We start from the raw sequence: 14,177 nt of genomic DNA on the forward strand, positions 1-14,177 counted from the left end.
CTTCAGGAGCTTGCCCGGGACGACGATGAGAGCAGGGTGGCGATTGCTGCGGCCGGCGGCGTGGAGGTCCTCGTCGCATTGGCTCGGGATGGGAATGAGGCGCAGAAGGAAGAAGCGGTGGGGGCGCTGTGGTGCATCGCTATGAACGACGACAACAAGGCGGCGATTGTTGCGGCCGGCGGCATTGAGGTCCTCGTGTCACTGGCTCGCGACGGGAATGAGGGGCAGAAGGAGAATGCGGCGGGAGCGCTGTGCAACCTCTCTGCCAACGACGACCTCAAGGTGGCGATAGCTGCGGCCGGCGGGCTCGAGGTCCTCGTCGCGTTGGCACGTGACGGGAATGAGGCGCAGAAGGAGGATGCGGCGGGGGCGCTGTGCAACCTCGCTTACAACGACGACAACAAGGTGGCGATAGCCGCGGCCGGCGGCATCGAGGTGCTGGTGTCGCTGGCTCGCGACGGGACTGAGGGGCAGAAGGGGCGTGCGGCGGGGGCGCTGTGGAACCTCGCTCACAACGACGACAACAGCGTGGCGATTGTTGCGGCCGGCGGGATCGAGGTGCTTATTGCGCTGGCTCGCGATGGGAATGAGATGCAGAAGGAGAACGCTGTGTCAACGACGACAACGAGGCGGCGATTGTTGCGGCCGGGGGCATCGAGCTGTTCGTTGCGCTGGCTCGCGACGGGAATGAGATGCAGAAGGAGAATGCGGCGGGGGCGCTGTGGAACCTCGCTCACAACGACGACAACAGCGTGGCGATTGCTGCGGCCGGCGGCATCGAGGTCCTCGTGTCGCTGGCTCGCGATGGGAACGAGGGGCAGAAGGAGATTGCGGCGGCGGCGCTGAGGAACCTCGCTTACAACGACGACAACAAGGCGGCGATTGTTGCGGGCGGCGGCATCGAGCTGTTGGTTGCTATGGCTCGCGATGGGACTGAGGCGCAGAAGGAGAATGCTGCGGGAACGCTGGCGAACCTCGCTATCAACGACGAGAACAGCGTGGCGATCGCGGCGGCCGGCGGGATCGAGGTCCTCGTCGCGTTGGCGCGTGATGGGAATGAGGCGCAGAAGGAGCGCGCGGCGGGGACGCTGTGCAACCTCGCTTACAACGACGACAGCAGCGTGGCGATCGCGGCGGCCGGCGGCGTGGAGGTCCTCGTGTCGCTGGCTCGCGACGGGACTAAGGGGCAGAAGGTGCGTGCGGCGGGCGTGCTGAGGAACCTCGCTATGAACGACGACCACAAGGTGGCGATTGCTGCGGCTGGCGGCATCGAGGTCCTCGTGTCGCTGGCTCGTGACGGGAATGAGAGGCAGAAGGAGCGTGCGGCGGGGGCGCTGTGGAACCTCTCTGACAACGACGACAACAGCGTGGCGATCGCAGCGGCTGGCGGTGTGGAGGTCCTTATTTCGCTGGCTCGCGATGGGACTGAGAGGCAGAAGGAGGAAGCGGCCGGAGCGCTGTGCAACATGATTGAGGCAGCACCTGGCACGCACGAGGGCGTCGTCGAGGCTGGCGGTGTGGCGGTCCTCTCCTCTCTCACGCAGGAGGCAAGTGCCTCGGATGACTGCAAGTTCGCTGCTGCCATGTCCCTTATGTACCTGGCCAGCACCTGTCCCGACCTCGCGGCTGACGACACTTGCCTCTCGCTGCTCCTCTCGCGGCTGGACCAGCCCGAGGAAGATGGCTGGCGCAGAGACAGCATCAACGCCCTCCTCGCCCTCGCAACCTCCTCGTCTGCGTGCGCTGAGCAGTGGCACCGGGTCGGCGGCGTTGCGGCGCTGCAGGCGCTGGCGCGAGAGACGGCGGAGGAGGGGGTGGAGAGGCAGGCGGAGAGGTGCAACCAGGCGCTAGTCAGCCTCGGCGTGAGGAGGGTGCGCAGGCGGACGGCCGCGTGATAGTGAGCCTGGTCATGGGCGGCCGTCTCTGTGCTAGTGTGTGCAGCGCCAAACCTGGGAGACTCCCTCGGGGCTTCGTGAATTATTTTGTCCATGGCCGTTGGGAGTTGGCGGGCGCCGACCACCTACTCGCTCAACAGCAATTGATTGATGGGAAGGCGAAACACAGTGTCCGACCAACGACTGGGACACCAACGCGGTATGGGTGGACGCAAGACGGGCGACGACGGTCACACAGGAGCGACACACAGAACCACAAGACAAGACACTCAGCCAACGTGTGGCTGCCACACATCCTGAGGGAACTTCCCTAGTCACCCGCGGCCGGACTCCATCCGGCACGCGTCGCTGGGCGCTCAGAGCTACGTCCCCTGCTCGCCACCCCGACGCCCAAGGCGCCCGAGCGAACGACAGGCGGCACGCGAAGACTGGTTGCAATCCCGCCGCGTGAGTGAGCGCTTTTGAGTCTTCGTTGTTTAGGCGCCCAGAAAAAGAATTTTAAGCTTCGCGACAAGAAGAATTTTGCAAGAGGAAGGAAAAAGAACTGGCTCCTTAAAAAGAACTGGCTCCTTCCCTCCCTGTCACCACACTCCAGAGGAAGTCGGGAAAAAGAAAATCGGCGTAGTTGGCGTGCGTCCATCCGGGCGACTGTGTTCTGCGGACATACATGGGTGCTTGTGCGTCGTGCGCCCAGGCGAGCACCGACGACGTGCCACCGCCAGCGGAGGCCGACCCTGCCGCAGCGGAGGCCGCCCTGAACACGAAAGGACCGCCGCCTTCAGTGTTGTCGTACCCCATCGGCACGCCAGGGCAGCCGTGGGGCGAGGCTGAGCGTAAGAGTTGGTACCAGAGGGCATCGAGCACACAGCGGTCGTATGAGGAGGATGTCGTCTCCAGAGTGATGGCCCTCGAAGACAGGTTTGAGGTCGTCCTTTACGGTAGGCTGTATGATCGCTATTCGCTCTTTGCGGTCAGGAGCAAGCAGTGGGATGCAAGCAAGCCCTGCTGCTTGGTCTCCGGCGGCGTTCATGGCTACGAGACTAGTGGCGTCAAGGTGTGCCCCACACGAGTGTGTAGACCGTTACAGGTTGCCACCGCCACCCCCGCGTCGGCTGCAGGGCGCACTCCTCTTTCTGGAGACTCGAGCCCTCGACTACGCCGACACGTTCAATCTGCTCGTGCTGCCGTGCGTCAGCCCCTGGGGATACGAGAACGTCCAGCGGTGGACGCCAAACGCGGTCGACCCCAACCGCGCGTGGGGCGCGCTCGCGGCGGTCTCGTGCGACGAGGCCAACGCGGCGTCGGCGCTCGTCGCATCGCTGGGCGTCGAGAAGTGGAAGTGCCACATCGACCTGCACGAGACGACCAACACCGACGCCACCGAGTTCACGCCCGCCCGATGCGCGCGCGATGGGACCGCGTTCGAGGAGGACGAAATCCCCGACGGCTTCTATCTCGTCTGCGACAGCGAGAGGCCTCAGGGCGGGTGGGCGGCCGCGGTCATCGATGCGGTCCGAAAGGAGACGCACATCGCACCGGCCGACGCAAACGGCGAGATATGTGGCGAGTCAGTCAGCCAGGAGGGCGTAATCCTGGTCCCGTTCAAGAAGGTTGCGGTATGCGCGTGTATCGCCGACGCCGATTTCGCCACGACGACCGAGGTCTATCCTGATTCGGTCACATCAACCGCCGAAGAGTGCAACCGCGCGCAGGTGGCGGCGGTCAGCGGTGGGCTCGACTACATCCGGCGCAGCGCGCTCTGACTTCAGCGGTGCTCAGTGGGCCTCGGTGGTGCTCGAGGCGGCAGCGGCGCGCGGCGCGGGTTCGTATTTCTTTCGCCTCTGCCTGTGATATCTCCGCCTGCACCTGCACGCCGACATGTGCAGCTCGTCCTCGCCGCCCTCGCGACGCCCTCGGTGCGGTCGGTGCTCGGCTCGCGGGAAACGCCGCCTCTCGCGCCCGGTAAGCAAAACACCACGCGCGCGACCGCACCACCGCGCACCGGCAGGACGATGAAGTCCGCTGCGCCGAGCTTCTTCAGTCTTCAGCTACCAAGACCATGGCCTACCTTGCCTCCGAGGAGGCGCGCGACCGCAACCCCGTAACCTTGCCCTTCCTCAAGCCGTGGCTGCGTCGCTGGTCGAGCACAAGGACAAGTAGCACATCACCCAAGACGCCGCCTCCCAGCATCCGCGCCTTTACAAACGGAGCGGGGAACTGTGAAAATTCCGCTCGGCGTATCATTCTGAGCCGACTCTGCGAGTTCGCACCATTTTGCTTCGTTTGTCGTTTTAGAAAAAGTTGTCATTCACCATATTACGCATTATGTGCAGAGGGGGAAGGGACCCAGGGACACGCCGCGACGCCGGCCGGGGCCGCCGGGCGCTCGCGGCTCGGGCCAAAAGGTACAACACGTTTAAGCGCGGGGGACCCTCTGCTCATGCTCTGGCCTTTGCCCCTCTGGGGCAGTCTGCTGTCTGGCACGCGCGTCACCTCGCTGCAGAAGGTGCCCTTTTTGGTTCGGGTGAGGGCTGAACGAGTAAAATACATGAGCACATCGTCATAGTAAATCTGGGTCAAAGTACTCGTCCCGGTCCTGCGTGCAGAGCGAGAACCAGAGCACGATAGCGACCGGCCCCCACACGAGCCAGACGAAGGTGTCGCCGAGCTGGCCGAGCGCGAGGTCGACCTCGCCGAGCAGCCGCTGGTACGGCGGGGACAGCTCGCACAAGCAGAAGAGCGCCTTTGCGTCGAGCGGCTCCTCGGCCGGCCCGAGCAGCGCGGCGCCTACTCACACACCGAGCCGTGAAGAGGCGCTCCTCACAGGCACGCCGCCCGCCGCGCCTCCGCCCGCCGCGCCTCCGCCCGCCGCGCCTCCGCCCGCCGCGCCTCCGCCCGCCGCGCCTCCGCCCGCCGCGCCTCCGCCCGCCGCGCCTCCGCCCGCCGCGCCTCCGCCCGCCGCGCCTCCGCCCCACTCGGACGCGTTTGCCTCGCCGGCCTCCCACCAGCTGGAGCCGTAGCAGGCGCTGTCCACTGCCTCGCTCGGACGCGTCGAGCCTGAGCACGCCACGAGGCTGTGAACACGAGGCTGTGAAGACGAGGCTGTGAAGAGGCGCCCTTCACGTTGTGAACACGAGGCTGTGAAGACGAGGCTGTGAAGAGGCGCCCTTCACGCCTCCCTCGAGCCTCCCTCCCTTTCGAGATCTGGCCGAGGCGCGCGAGGGGGGAGGAGAAGAGAACACAGCCTCGGGCTGATCTCGCCTACCTCTCGGCTACCCCTCGCCGAGGTGCGCGAGGCAGTACCCGTTGACCAGCCGAGCAAAGCTCGTGCCTCCTCCTCCCGCCTCGCCTCCTCCCGCCTCGCCTCCTCCTCCCGCATCGCCTAGCAGCGGGACCGCCGGGCAAAACACCGCGTAGCCCTCGTCCCCGCCGCCGCCCTCGCCGCCGCCCTCGCCGCCTCCGGCCGTCGCCCGGCCGCCCCGCCCGCTGCCTTGCACCAGCCAGCCCCGCGCCAGCTGCTCTCGCTGCGAGCTGTCCAGCTGCTCGAGGACCGCAGAGAGGGAGTGGAGGCCCCCGCCGCCGCACGAGGCCCACTCCTGCTCGTACACACCTACCTCGCAGAAGGGCGACTCCTCGCCGCCTCCTCGCCGGGACTCGCCACTCTCCTCTGGTCTCTCCGCACCGCGCATCCGCGCCCACTCGCCAGGGGTGCCTCCGTACTCGTACCGCGCCTCGTCCGTCAGCTCGAAGCGCGCCGCGCGGCCCTCCTCCATCTCGTCGTTCCACGAGCTCGCGTGCGAGCGCGTGAGCTGCGCGAGCGTGAGCGTCGAGGCCGACAGGCAGACGAGCACGAGAAATGTGACCCAGCGCTCGCGCGAGAGGTAGGCGACGATGGAGCCGGCGACGGAGATCGCCACGAGGGTGCCGCCCACCGTCTGCACCGTCTTAGAAAGCTGCGTCTCCTCCTGGAAGATCTCGGCGCCCTTGATGGCGCGGTGCGCCGCGTCGTCCGGAAAGAAGCCCGCCTCACCGCGAAAGAAGATGGAGGCGGCGTACAGGAAGAGGAGCGCACAGAAGAGCTGGATGGTGCCCTTGAGCGACGTGCCCTTGCGGCGAAACTCGTCCGGCGTGAGGCCCATGCCGGCGTTTTGGTGGTGGCGCAGAACCGTTTCTTTTTTTGCTTATTTTTTTCGATTATGTCCATTTTAGCCGCCGCCGCGCTCTCGCAAGACGCGCCGCCGCCCGCCCGCCTCCTCGACCTCCCCACGGACCTCCTCCTGCGCGCCCTCTCTCACTGCGAGCCCGCCGACATCGCTCGCGTCGCGGCCGTCTCGAACCTCTTTCACGCCTCCCTCGCGGAGGAGGCCATCCGCTTGTGGGCGCAAGAGCGCGGCCTCGAGCTGCCGGCGCTGCCAGAGGGCGAGGGCTGCGCCGTGCGGTGGCTGTGCTTCTCGGCGTTGCTGCGCGAGGCCAACCCGCCGGCGAGGGCGGCGGCAGGCGTTCGGCACAGCCTCTTCATCGAGGGCGAGGGGCGGCTCTCGTCGTGCGGGACGGCTCAAGAGCTCCTCGGCCACAGCGAGGGCGTGACGCGGCTCATCACGCCGACCCGCCTCCCTTCCACGCTGGGCGAGGAGCGCGCTGTGAGCGTGGCGGCTGGAGGCCAGCACAGCCTCGCCCTCACCGCCGACGGCAGCGTCTGGAGCTGGGGCCGTGGAGGAAGAGGCCAGTTGGGCCACGGCGACCACCAGAACCAGTGGCAGCCAAAGAAGATCGAGTTGTTGGCTGACCAGCGCGCCATCGCTGTGTCGGCTGGAGGGTACCACAGCCTCGCCATCACCGCTGACGGCGCCGTCTGGAGCTGGGGCTATGGAGCCGTTGGCCGGTTGGGCCACGGTGACGAGCAGAGCCAGCTGCTGCCGAAGAAGGTGGAGGCGTTGGCTGACCAGCGCGTCATCGCTGTGTCGGCTGGAGAGAACCACAACCTCGCCCTCACCGCCGACGGCGCTGTCTGGAGCTGGGGCTGGGGAGCCTATGGTCAGCTGGGCCACGGCGACGCGCAAGACCGGCTGCTGCCGAAGAAAGTTGAGGCGTTGGCTGGTCAGCGCGTCGTCGCTGTGTCGGCAGCAGAAATGCACAGCCTCGCCCTCACCGCCGACGGCGCCGTCTGGAGCTGGGGCAGTGGATTCTTTGGCCAGTTGGGCCACGGCGACACGCAGCGCCAGCTGCTGCCCAAGAAGATCGAGGCCTTTGCTGGCCAGCGCGTCGTCGGTGTGTCGGCTGGAGTTGGGCACAGCCTCGCCCTCACCGCCGACGGCGCCGCTTGGAGCTGGGGCAGTGGAGGCTTTGGCAGGTTGGGCCACGGCGACATGCAGAACCAGCTGCTGCCCAAGATGGTCGAGGCATTGGCGGGGCGGCGCGTCGTCGGTGTGTCGGGTGGAGTCGGTCACAGCCTCGCCACCACCGCCGACGGCGCCGTCTTTACCTGGGGTGAGGGCGGCCACGGCTCCCTAGGCCACGGAGAGGACCTGTCGAACCAGCTGCTGCCCAAGAAGGTCGAGGCGTGGGCTCCGGGGCAGTGATGAAAAGGGCGAAAGGGTGCGAGGCTGGTGAGAGGCGAAGTCGAGTCTCGAGACGGAAGAGACTTACGATCGGGTCGCCTGGCACCTCTAGGCCTGTCAAGGACGCGGGCTGTGATGTTGGGCGTTTGTGAGGAGATTGAATAGCCCGAGGGAGGAGTCACAAACACGTGTATGGGAGGTAAAGATGTTGCGTCACGCTGCCGGCTTCCCGGAGCGACGGCGCACATTAAAATAAACGGGTCACAAAAAAGAAAGAAAAGTCCGCTGGGTGGGTCCTCGCCTCAGCCGGGCCGTGGGGTGGGGGGTTGTTCTAGGGGTTGTTGAGTATATGAGGAGGGTTGCTCCTGACTCTGGCCTTGTCTGGGTCACGTAGCCACACCTCGCCTCCTTGGTGCGAGTGGCTGCCAGTTCGACTCTGGGGAGGATCGAACCAGGGGTTGAAGGAGAAAAACGCTCCACAGCTGCTCGCCGCCTGCTGGCTCAGCTCGGCGTAGGCAGCAGGCAGCGAGGATGGTGGAGCTCGACCTCTACATGGAGCACCCTGCCGTCACGGCGATGAGTGCCGACGAGGCGGCCGCCTGGCGCCGGAAGCACCGCGTGCAGGTCTCGGGCGGCACCGCGCCCAAGCCGGTCCGCACATTTCTCGAGGCAGCGTTCCCCGAGTTCCTGACGGCCGACATCGAGGCGACAAACTTCCGCGCGCCGACGCCGATCCAGAGCCAGTGCTGGCCCGTCGCGCTCAGCGGGTGCGCCGCCCGCGCTCGCCGCCGCCGCCACTGCGCACGCACCGCGCACGGCACCCGCGCCTTCGCGGCGCGAGTCACTTCGCGGCGCGTCGAGTCCGTGCACACCGCGCGCCGCAGGTGCGACCTCATCGGCCTCGCGGCGACCGGCTCGGGCAAGACCCTCTGCTTTGCGCTGCCCGCGATCACGCACATCGTCGCGCAGCCGCGGCTGCAGCCGGGCGACGGTGCCATCGCGCTGATGCTGGCGCCGACGCGCGAGCTGGCGCTGCAGATCAAGGGCGAGTGCGACGCGTTTGGAGGGCCGAGCGGCGTCACAAACACCGCCATCTACGGGGGCGTGCCAAAGGGGCCGCAGCAGCGCGACCTCCAGCAAGGCGTCGGGAGAGATCGTGATTGCGACGCCAGAGGCTCGAGTGGGAGCAGCGACTCTTCACGGGTGTGTGGCGGAGAGTAGGGGTCGAGATCGTGATTGCGACGCCCGGCCGGCTGCTCGACTTTATGGAGGCTGGCGTCACCAACCTCCGCCGCGTCTCCTTCCTCGTCCTCGACGAGGCGCGAGATGCAGCCGAGATGCAGCCGAGATGCCGCCGAGATGCAGCCGAGATGCAGCCGAGATCTAGAGCCGAGATGCAGCCGAGATGCAGCCGAGATCTAGAGCCGCGATCTAGAGCCGCGGGCCCTTCTCCTTCCTCGTCCTTCGACGAGGCTGGGCCGCATACTCGGCTCCCGGCTGTGAGCACTCCCGACTGTGAGCAGCCTCTCTTCACACCTCCGACTCAGGCGGACCGCATGCTCGACCTCGGCTGATCAATTATTAATTAATTAATTGACATTGGTTAATTAATAACTATTACCAGGCGGACCGCATGCTCGACCTCGGCTTCGAGCCTCAGCTGCGCCGGATGGCGGCGCAGCTCCTTCCACAGAGGCAGACCCACCCCTCTCTTGTCGGCGACCGGCACGACCCTTCTCGGAACCGTCTCGGCACCTCCCCCGCAGGCAGACCCTCCTCTTCTCGGCGACTTGGCCGCGAGAGGTCGCCTCCCCCGCACCCTCCTGCGACCCCGTCTGGCCACCACCAGCGTTTACTGGTGCGTGATGCGACACCAGGTCGCATCTCTCGCCCGCACCATCCTCCGCGCCGACGCGCTCACCGTGCAGGCGGATGCCGCGCCTGCCATGCACAATGCTGTGCACTGTGTGGCATCAGGGTGTGATGTCGCTCGTCCAGGCGGACGCCGCCGCGGAGCTGCGCGTTGCCGACACCATCGAGCAGCACTTCGAGGTGTGCGGCGGGGCGGAGCGGCTCGGCGAATCTCGGCGAATCTCGGCGAATCTCGGCGAATCTCGGCTAAGCTCGGCGAAGCTCGGCGAAGCTCGGCGATTCTCGGCGGAGCTCGGCTGAGCTCGGCGAGTCTCACAGGTGTGCGACGAGTCGGAGCGATTGGGCCGCTTCCTGCGGCTGCTGCCGCAGGTGAGCGAGAATGGGCAGGCGCGCGTCATCGTGTTTTGTGCCGCGCGGTGAGGGGCTAGCCGAGACCTAGCCGAGACCTAGCCGAGACCTAGCCGAGGTGCGGCCGAGCTGCGGCCGAGCTGCGGCCGAGCTGCGGCCGAGCTGCTGGCGCGGGCGGTCCCTCCGAGGCGCGAAGCGCGCCTGTTCACGGCGCCTGTTCACGGCAGTGCGTGAACACCAGGCGCGGCTGCGAGGCGATCCGCAACGAGGTGCGGCGGCGCGGCATCGGCGCGGAGGCGCTGCACGGCGACAAGTCGCAGCACGAGCGGGACTGGGTGCTGCAGCAGTTCAAGCAGGGCGCGGCGCCGGTGCTGGTGGCGACCGACGTGGCCTCGCGCGGGCTCGACGTGCAGGACGTGCGCGCCGTGGTCAACTACGACGCCCCCTCGCAGGCGGAAGATTACGTGCACCGCGTCGGCCGCGCGGGCCGCGCCGGGGCGAGCGGGCGCGCCTACACGCTGCTCACCTCGGCCAACGCGGCCTTCGCGCGCGAGCTTGCGGCGATGCTGCGCCGGCAGGGCGCGCGCGTGCCGCAGGAGCTCGGCTGGCTGGCGAGCAGCACGCGCGGCGGGGAGCAGTCCCACCGCCGCTGGAGGTCGGACGACCGCGGGCACGACCGGCGCTGAGGCGCCCCGCCTGAGCCGCGCCAATAGCTTTAGTCTCGAGAGCGAATACGGTTTGTCGGGCTGGTTTTCTTAGGGGGCTGGGGGGGAGGGGGGAACAGGCCCTGCCCGGGGCCCGGCCCCAAAGCGCCAGGTCTATGAGGTAAATAAGGCCCAGTGTGTGGCCTAGCCCTCGGGGCTATAAACCCAGGATTACCAGGGAAAAAGAATCCCTATCGGGCAAGCCACACATTCGGAGATAGCCGCGCAGCGGCTATGTAGGTTATCCAACAACGTGAGGAGAGGGGAACAGCAAGCATATCACGTAAACGCCGAAAGCGCGTCGCCGTCGGCTCGCAGCTTTGGGCCGCTTGCTCAACCCCATCGTCCGAGTCGTGCGCAATCTCGCGTGATGACATCTCGCCCTGATCCCACGCCAGTGGGGCAGGCGCATCATATCGTCAGCGATGAGTGCACACGGAGCACCTCCTGTCGCACGACGCGCACTCTGTCCCGTTGCGAAACTTCCCCGCCGGGCAGGCCGAGACGCACGAGCCGGCTCCCGCCTCGCTGGCATCGGCGGCCGGGTCCAGAAGCGGCGTGATCCCGGCTGGGCAGCCACGCGGTGAGCTCTTACAGGGATGCGAGGCGCACGCGATGCACATGGAGGAGCCCGGGCCTGTGCACTCCAGGCATGAGGCGTGGCAGTCCTCGCAGAGGCCCTCGCTGCCCGCATACGTTGCCGCGGGACACGACGAGACGCAGGTGAGCCTCGAACCGTTGAGGGCAGCGTCAGGCACGCGGTTCGGGCGGGTGAGAGGACATGCTGTGCAGGAGCCGCTCACGTCACATGACACGCACGCCGATGGGCAGCGCTGACAGGTGCCATCGGTAGTATTGGCAGCCGGCGCCATTGAGAACCAGCCGACGCCGCAGCTGTCGAGGCACCGCCCCTCCTTGCGGAAGGGCTTGTCGGACGCGCACGTAGTGCAGTTGGCCGCCAGCGGGCCGTCGCAGAAGAGGCAATCCTCGTGGCAAGTCTGGGCGGAGCACGTGCAATCGCCGCCGCCACAGCCGGCGGGGGTCGTCCACCCGTCGTGGCACGCGCAGGCGGCGCTGCCGTCGGGTCCGCGCGCGCAATCGCCGTGGCCGCAGGTGAGCTCGTCACAGGGGTCCGCCTGCTCGATCTGCAGCTTCACCTCCGACCCAAAGAACGACTCCTCCAACGCCCTGCCGCCCAGCCCTCGCCCCGCGAGCCGGCGGCGGCGTCCCGAGTCGGGCACGACCGACGCGATGCGCACTCGATTGGGCGGGATCCCAAACAATGCCACGATGTTGCGCACGAGCGTATTCGGGTCGAAGAACTCGTCGACGCCAACCTCCTCGTTCACCCGGATTGCCAGCATTATCACTGGAAGGGTGCGGATGGTCAGCCCGCCGGCGGTCGAGCCTCGGGTGCCGCAGACGACAAAATACAGCTTGTTCTCCCATGCGACAAACATGTTGGTCCCCGGCGGGTCGGCTGCCGTTGGGCGTGTCACCGTGTCGAAGTCATGTGAGGACGGGTGCTGCTGCGGCACATCAACGCCGTGCCACGAGACAACGAGCTTCTGCACGGGCGGGCAATACGAGAAGGTGAGAGGGGAGAATATGCACGGTATATTCTGACGACACGGATGACGGCTGCTTTGGGCGGTGGCTTGTGGACTGACTGACAGAGCTTGCCGTCAGAGCGTGCTGAAGAGCGTGCTGTGGTGTGTCGGGCGTGTCGGAAATGTCTCTGTACTCCGCATCGCTCTCCTCAACGAACACGCCTCTCGGCGAGGCGCCTCGGTGTGAGTGCTCTGTGCCGTGCCGGACGATCAACGATTTGGCCGACCCGTATGGCAGCTCGCCCACTTTAGCGACGACAACCCTCGCGAATGCGAGCGGGCAGATCATGCCCTTTGCCGCACCTTCGGCGCTCACGCCGTACGCACCGTCTTCGATGCAGTCGGGGAAGATGCCCTTGCTCTCGAGCAGCGAGTTCTTCGGGACCACGCTGTGGCCAACCCGCCCACTAAAAGAGCCGTCCAGGTCGACCAAGATCATGCCCGACTCCTCGGCCGCCGCGCAGGAGCACCCACAGGGCGTCTTTAGGCCGGAGAAGGCCACGCGCGAGCCGGAGCGCACCCACGTTGTGCCCGAGAAGCGCATCTCCCAGCCACCCTCCCCAGACACGCCAGCCCGGGGGAGCTGCTTGCCACAGCCGCCGCTGCCGCCCGCCCCGAGGTTGCCCGCGCCCGCAAACTTGACAAAGGTGGCGTTGCGAACCAGCATACGGGGGTAGTCTGGGGCACTCAAGCCCCGCGACACCGCGGCGACCTCGACGCTCGGCGACGGAGAGCTCGGCTGGAAGGGGGCGTATGCTCGCTTCGGCAACACGGAGCCCGGGCTGCTCAATCTGGTCAAAGGGCGCGGCAAGTACTCGCCGTCGGGAGCGACGGCAGCGGCGGTGGCGGAGGAGGAGGACGAGGAGGAGGAGGAGGCGGAGGCGGAGGAGGTAGGGGAGGGGGAGGATGCGGACGCCCCCAAGGGAAAGCTCAAGGAGCTGGATGGCGATTACCGCTTTGCGCGGGAGCAAGATTGCGATCTGCGTTTGTTCGACTTCGAGAGCTTCGGAGGCTTTGGAAAGGAGGTCCGCAGCACCCTGAAGCGCTGAGGGAGGCGGCGAACCAGCTGAGTGAGCAACAAACTTTCGCATGCCCAGCACCTGGACGAGGTCACATGGACAACCAAGAATTGGCACGGCCTGCAAATGCAGCGTTTGTCAGTCGTCCTCCACATCGCTGTGGCGTGGCAGACGGTGAACGAGCTAGCGTGCAGGAGAGCGGCATTGTGCATGGTGGTGCGGAGTGCATTGCCGTTCTTAACGGAGTTGCTTAGGCGGCTCCGGTGGTGAGCCGGTGTGTGTGCCAGTCCGCGCCAGTCCGCGCCCTTGTCGTGCCAGTGTGCTGTGACGTATTTTCTTCTCAATAACGTCGCTGTGAATAAAACCCCAAAGAGGCAGCCAAACCAGAGAGGTGTTTGGCGAGCGACTTGTTGTGCGGCCCGACGATGCGGCTCGGCGAGGCGCGGGAGATCCTTGGGCTGACCGCCGACTCGACCTCGGAGGATGCGCGGAAAGCGTACCGCAGACTCGCTCTGACCGCGCACCCCGACAAGTCCACGGCGCCGGACGCCACGGAGCAATTTCAACGCATCCAGGCAGATTGGGCGGGGCGGCGGGGAGGGAGGAGGGGGCGGGGGCGGCGGGGGGCGGTGTGGGCGGGACGCGCGTGGGCCCAGCGGGCGCCTTCGCCACTGTGGGCTCCTCGGGACCGGAGCGCCGCGCGGCACTCACCCGGCGCGTGCCGCACGCCCTCCCCGCAGGACGCCTTTACGCGCATCCAGGCGAGCGAGGAGTCGGGGCGCGGCGGCGGGAGCGAGGACGAGTACGACGACGACGACGACTACGACGAGTACTATGACGACGACTACGAGGTGCGCCGGGGACGGCGCGAGGCGCGCGCGCACCGGCCCCGCTCATCCGCCCGCTGCCCCCGCCGCAGGCGTTTGAGGAGGCGGCATTCATGTTCATGTTCGCCTTCGGCGGCAACCCGCCGGCTGGGTTCGGCGGCGCGCCCTTCTCCGCGCCCCCCGCGGGCGGCGGCCCCAAGGGCGGCTTCGCCACCGCCGGAGGATTCGCGTGTCCTGCGGAGACTCCGTGCGCGAACCGCCGCGAGGGAAGGCGCCGAGGCGGGCATGTGTCCACGACGCTGCACGGCGTGGCCGCTTAGGTGTGACTGCCGCGACTGCCGCGC

At 67.1% G+C, this 14,177-nt stretch overlaps 5 protein-coding genes across 5 annotated transcripts; 3 read left to right on the top strand and 2 right to left on the bottom strand.

Annotated features, from left to right (window-relative positions):
* Positions 1-86: 86 nt before the first annotated feature.
* Positions 87-1,895, top strand: EMIHUDRAFT_358402 (hypothetical protein; the record flags this gene model as incomplete). Its single annotated transcript, XM_005762458.1, has 3 exons — positions 87-771; positions 937-953; positions 1,394-1,895. Exons 1-3 carry the CDS (start codon positions 142-144, stop codon positions 1,893-1,895), a joined length of 1,149 nt encoding a protein of 382 aa, XP_005762515.1. The 5' UTR covers positions 87-141.
* Positions 1,896-2,796: 901 nt separating this feature from the next.
* Positions 2,797-3,658, top strand: EMIHUDRAFT_216273 (hypothetical protein; the record flags this gene model as incomplete). Its single annotated transcript, XM_005762459.1, has 2 exons — positions 2,797-2,949; positions 3,014-3,658. The coding sequence occupies 2 exons, from the start codon at positions 2,797-2,799 to the stop codon at positions 3,656-3,658; spliced, it is 798 nt and encodes a 265-aa protein (XP_005762516.1).
* A 797-nt stretch (positions 3,659-4,455) lies between these two features.
* Positions 4,456-6,034, bottom strand: EMIHUDRAFT_216274 (hypothetical protein; the record flags this gene model as incomplete). The annotated part of the gene is made up of 4 exons (XM_005762460.1): positions 4,456-4,682; positions 4,901-4,952; positions 5,393-5,505; positions 5,578-6,034. 4 exons carry the CDS (start codon positions 6,032-6,034, stop codon positions 4,456-4,458), a joined length of 849 nt encoding a protein of 282 aa, XP_005762517.1.
* Positions 6,035-7,965: 1,931 nt separating this feature from the next.
* On the top strand, positions 7,966-10,543 carry EMIHUDRAFT_428126 (hypothetical protein). Its single transcript, XM_005762461.1, has 8 exons — positions 7,966-8,220; positions 8,338-8,609; positions 8,675-8,772; positions 9,078-9,148; positions 9,220-9,256; positions 9,331-9,418; positions 9,627-9,724; positions 9,901-10,543. Exons 1-8 carry the CDS (start codon positions 7,985-7,987, stop codon positions 10,357-10,359), a joined length of 1,359 nt encoding a protein of 452 aa, XP_005762518.1. The 5' UTR covers positions 7,966-7,984; the 3' UTR covers positions 10,360-10,543.
* A 253-nt stretch (positions 10,544-10,796) lies between these two features.
* On the bottom strand, positions 10,797-12,654 carry EMIHUDRAFT_216276 (hypothetical protein; the record flags this gene model as incomplete). The annotated part of the gene is made up of 2 exons (XM_005762462.1): positions 10,797-11,945; positions 12,196-12,654. 2 exons carry the CDS (start codon positions 12,652-12,654, stop codon positions 10,797-10,799), a joined length of 1,608 nt encoding a protein of 535 aa, XP_005762519.1.
* Positions 12,655-14,177: the final 1,523 nt, after the last annotated feature.

The sequence above is a fragment of the Emiliania huxleyi genome (genome assembly GCF_000372725.1).
Source record: "Emiliania huxleyi CCMP1516 unplaced genomic scaffold EMIHUscaffold_68, whole genome shotgun sequence".
NCBI lineage: Eukaryota > Haptophyta > Isochrysidales > Noelaerhabdaceae > Emiliania > Emiliania huxleyi.

Coding starts and splice junctions, on each gene's coding strand:
- EMIHUDRAFT_428126 (XM_005762461.1), top strand. CDS start 7,985: ATGGTGGAGCTCGACCTCTACATGGAGCACCCTGCCGTCACGGCGATG. Junction 8,221..8,337: donor TGGCCCGTCGCGCTCAGCGG/GTGCGCCGCCCG, acceptor CGCGCGCCGCAG/GTGCGACCTCATCGGCCTCG. Junction 9,725..9,900: donor ATGGGCAGGCGCGCGTCATC/GTGTTTTGTGCC, acceptor TGTTCACGGCAG/TGCGTGAACACCAGGCGCGG.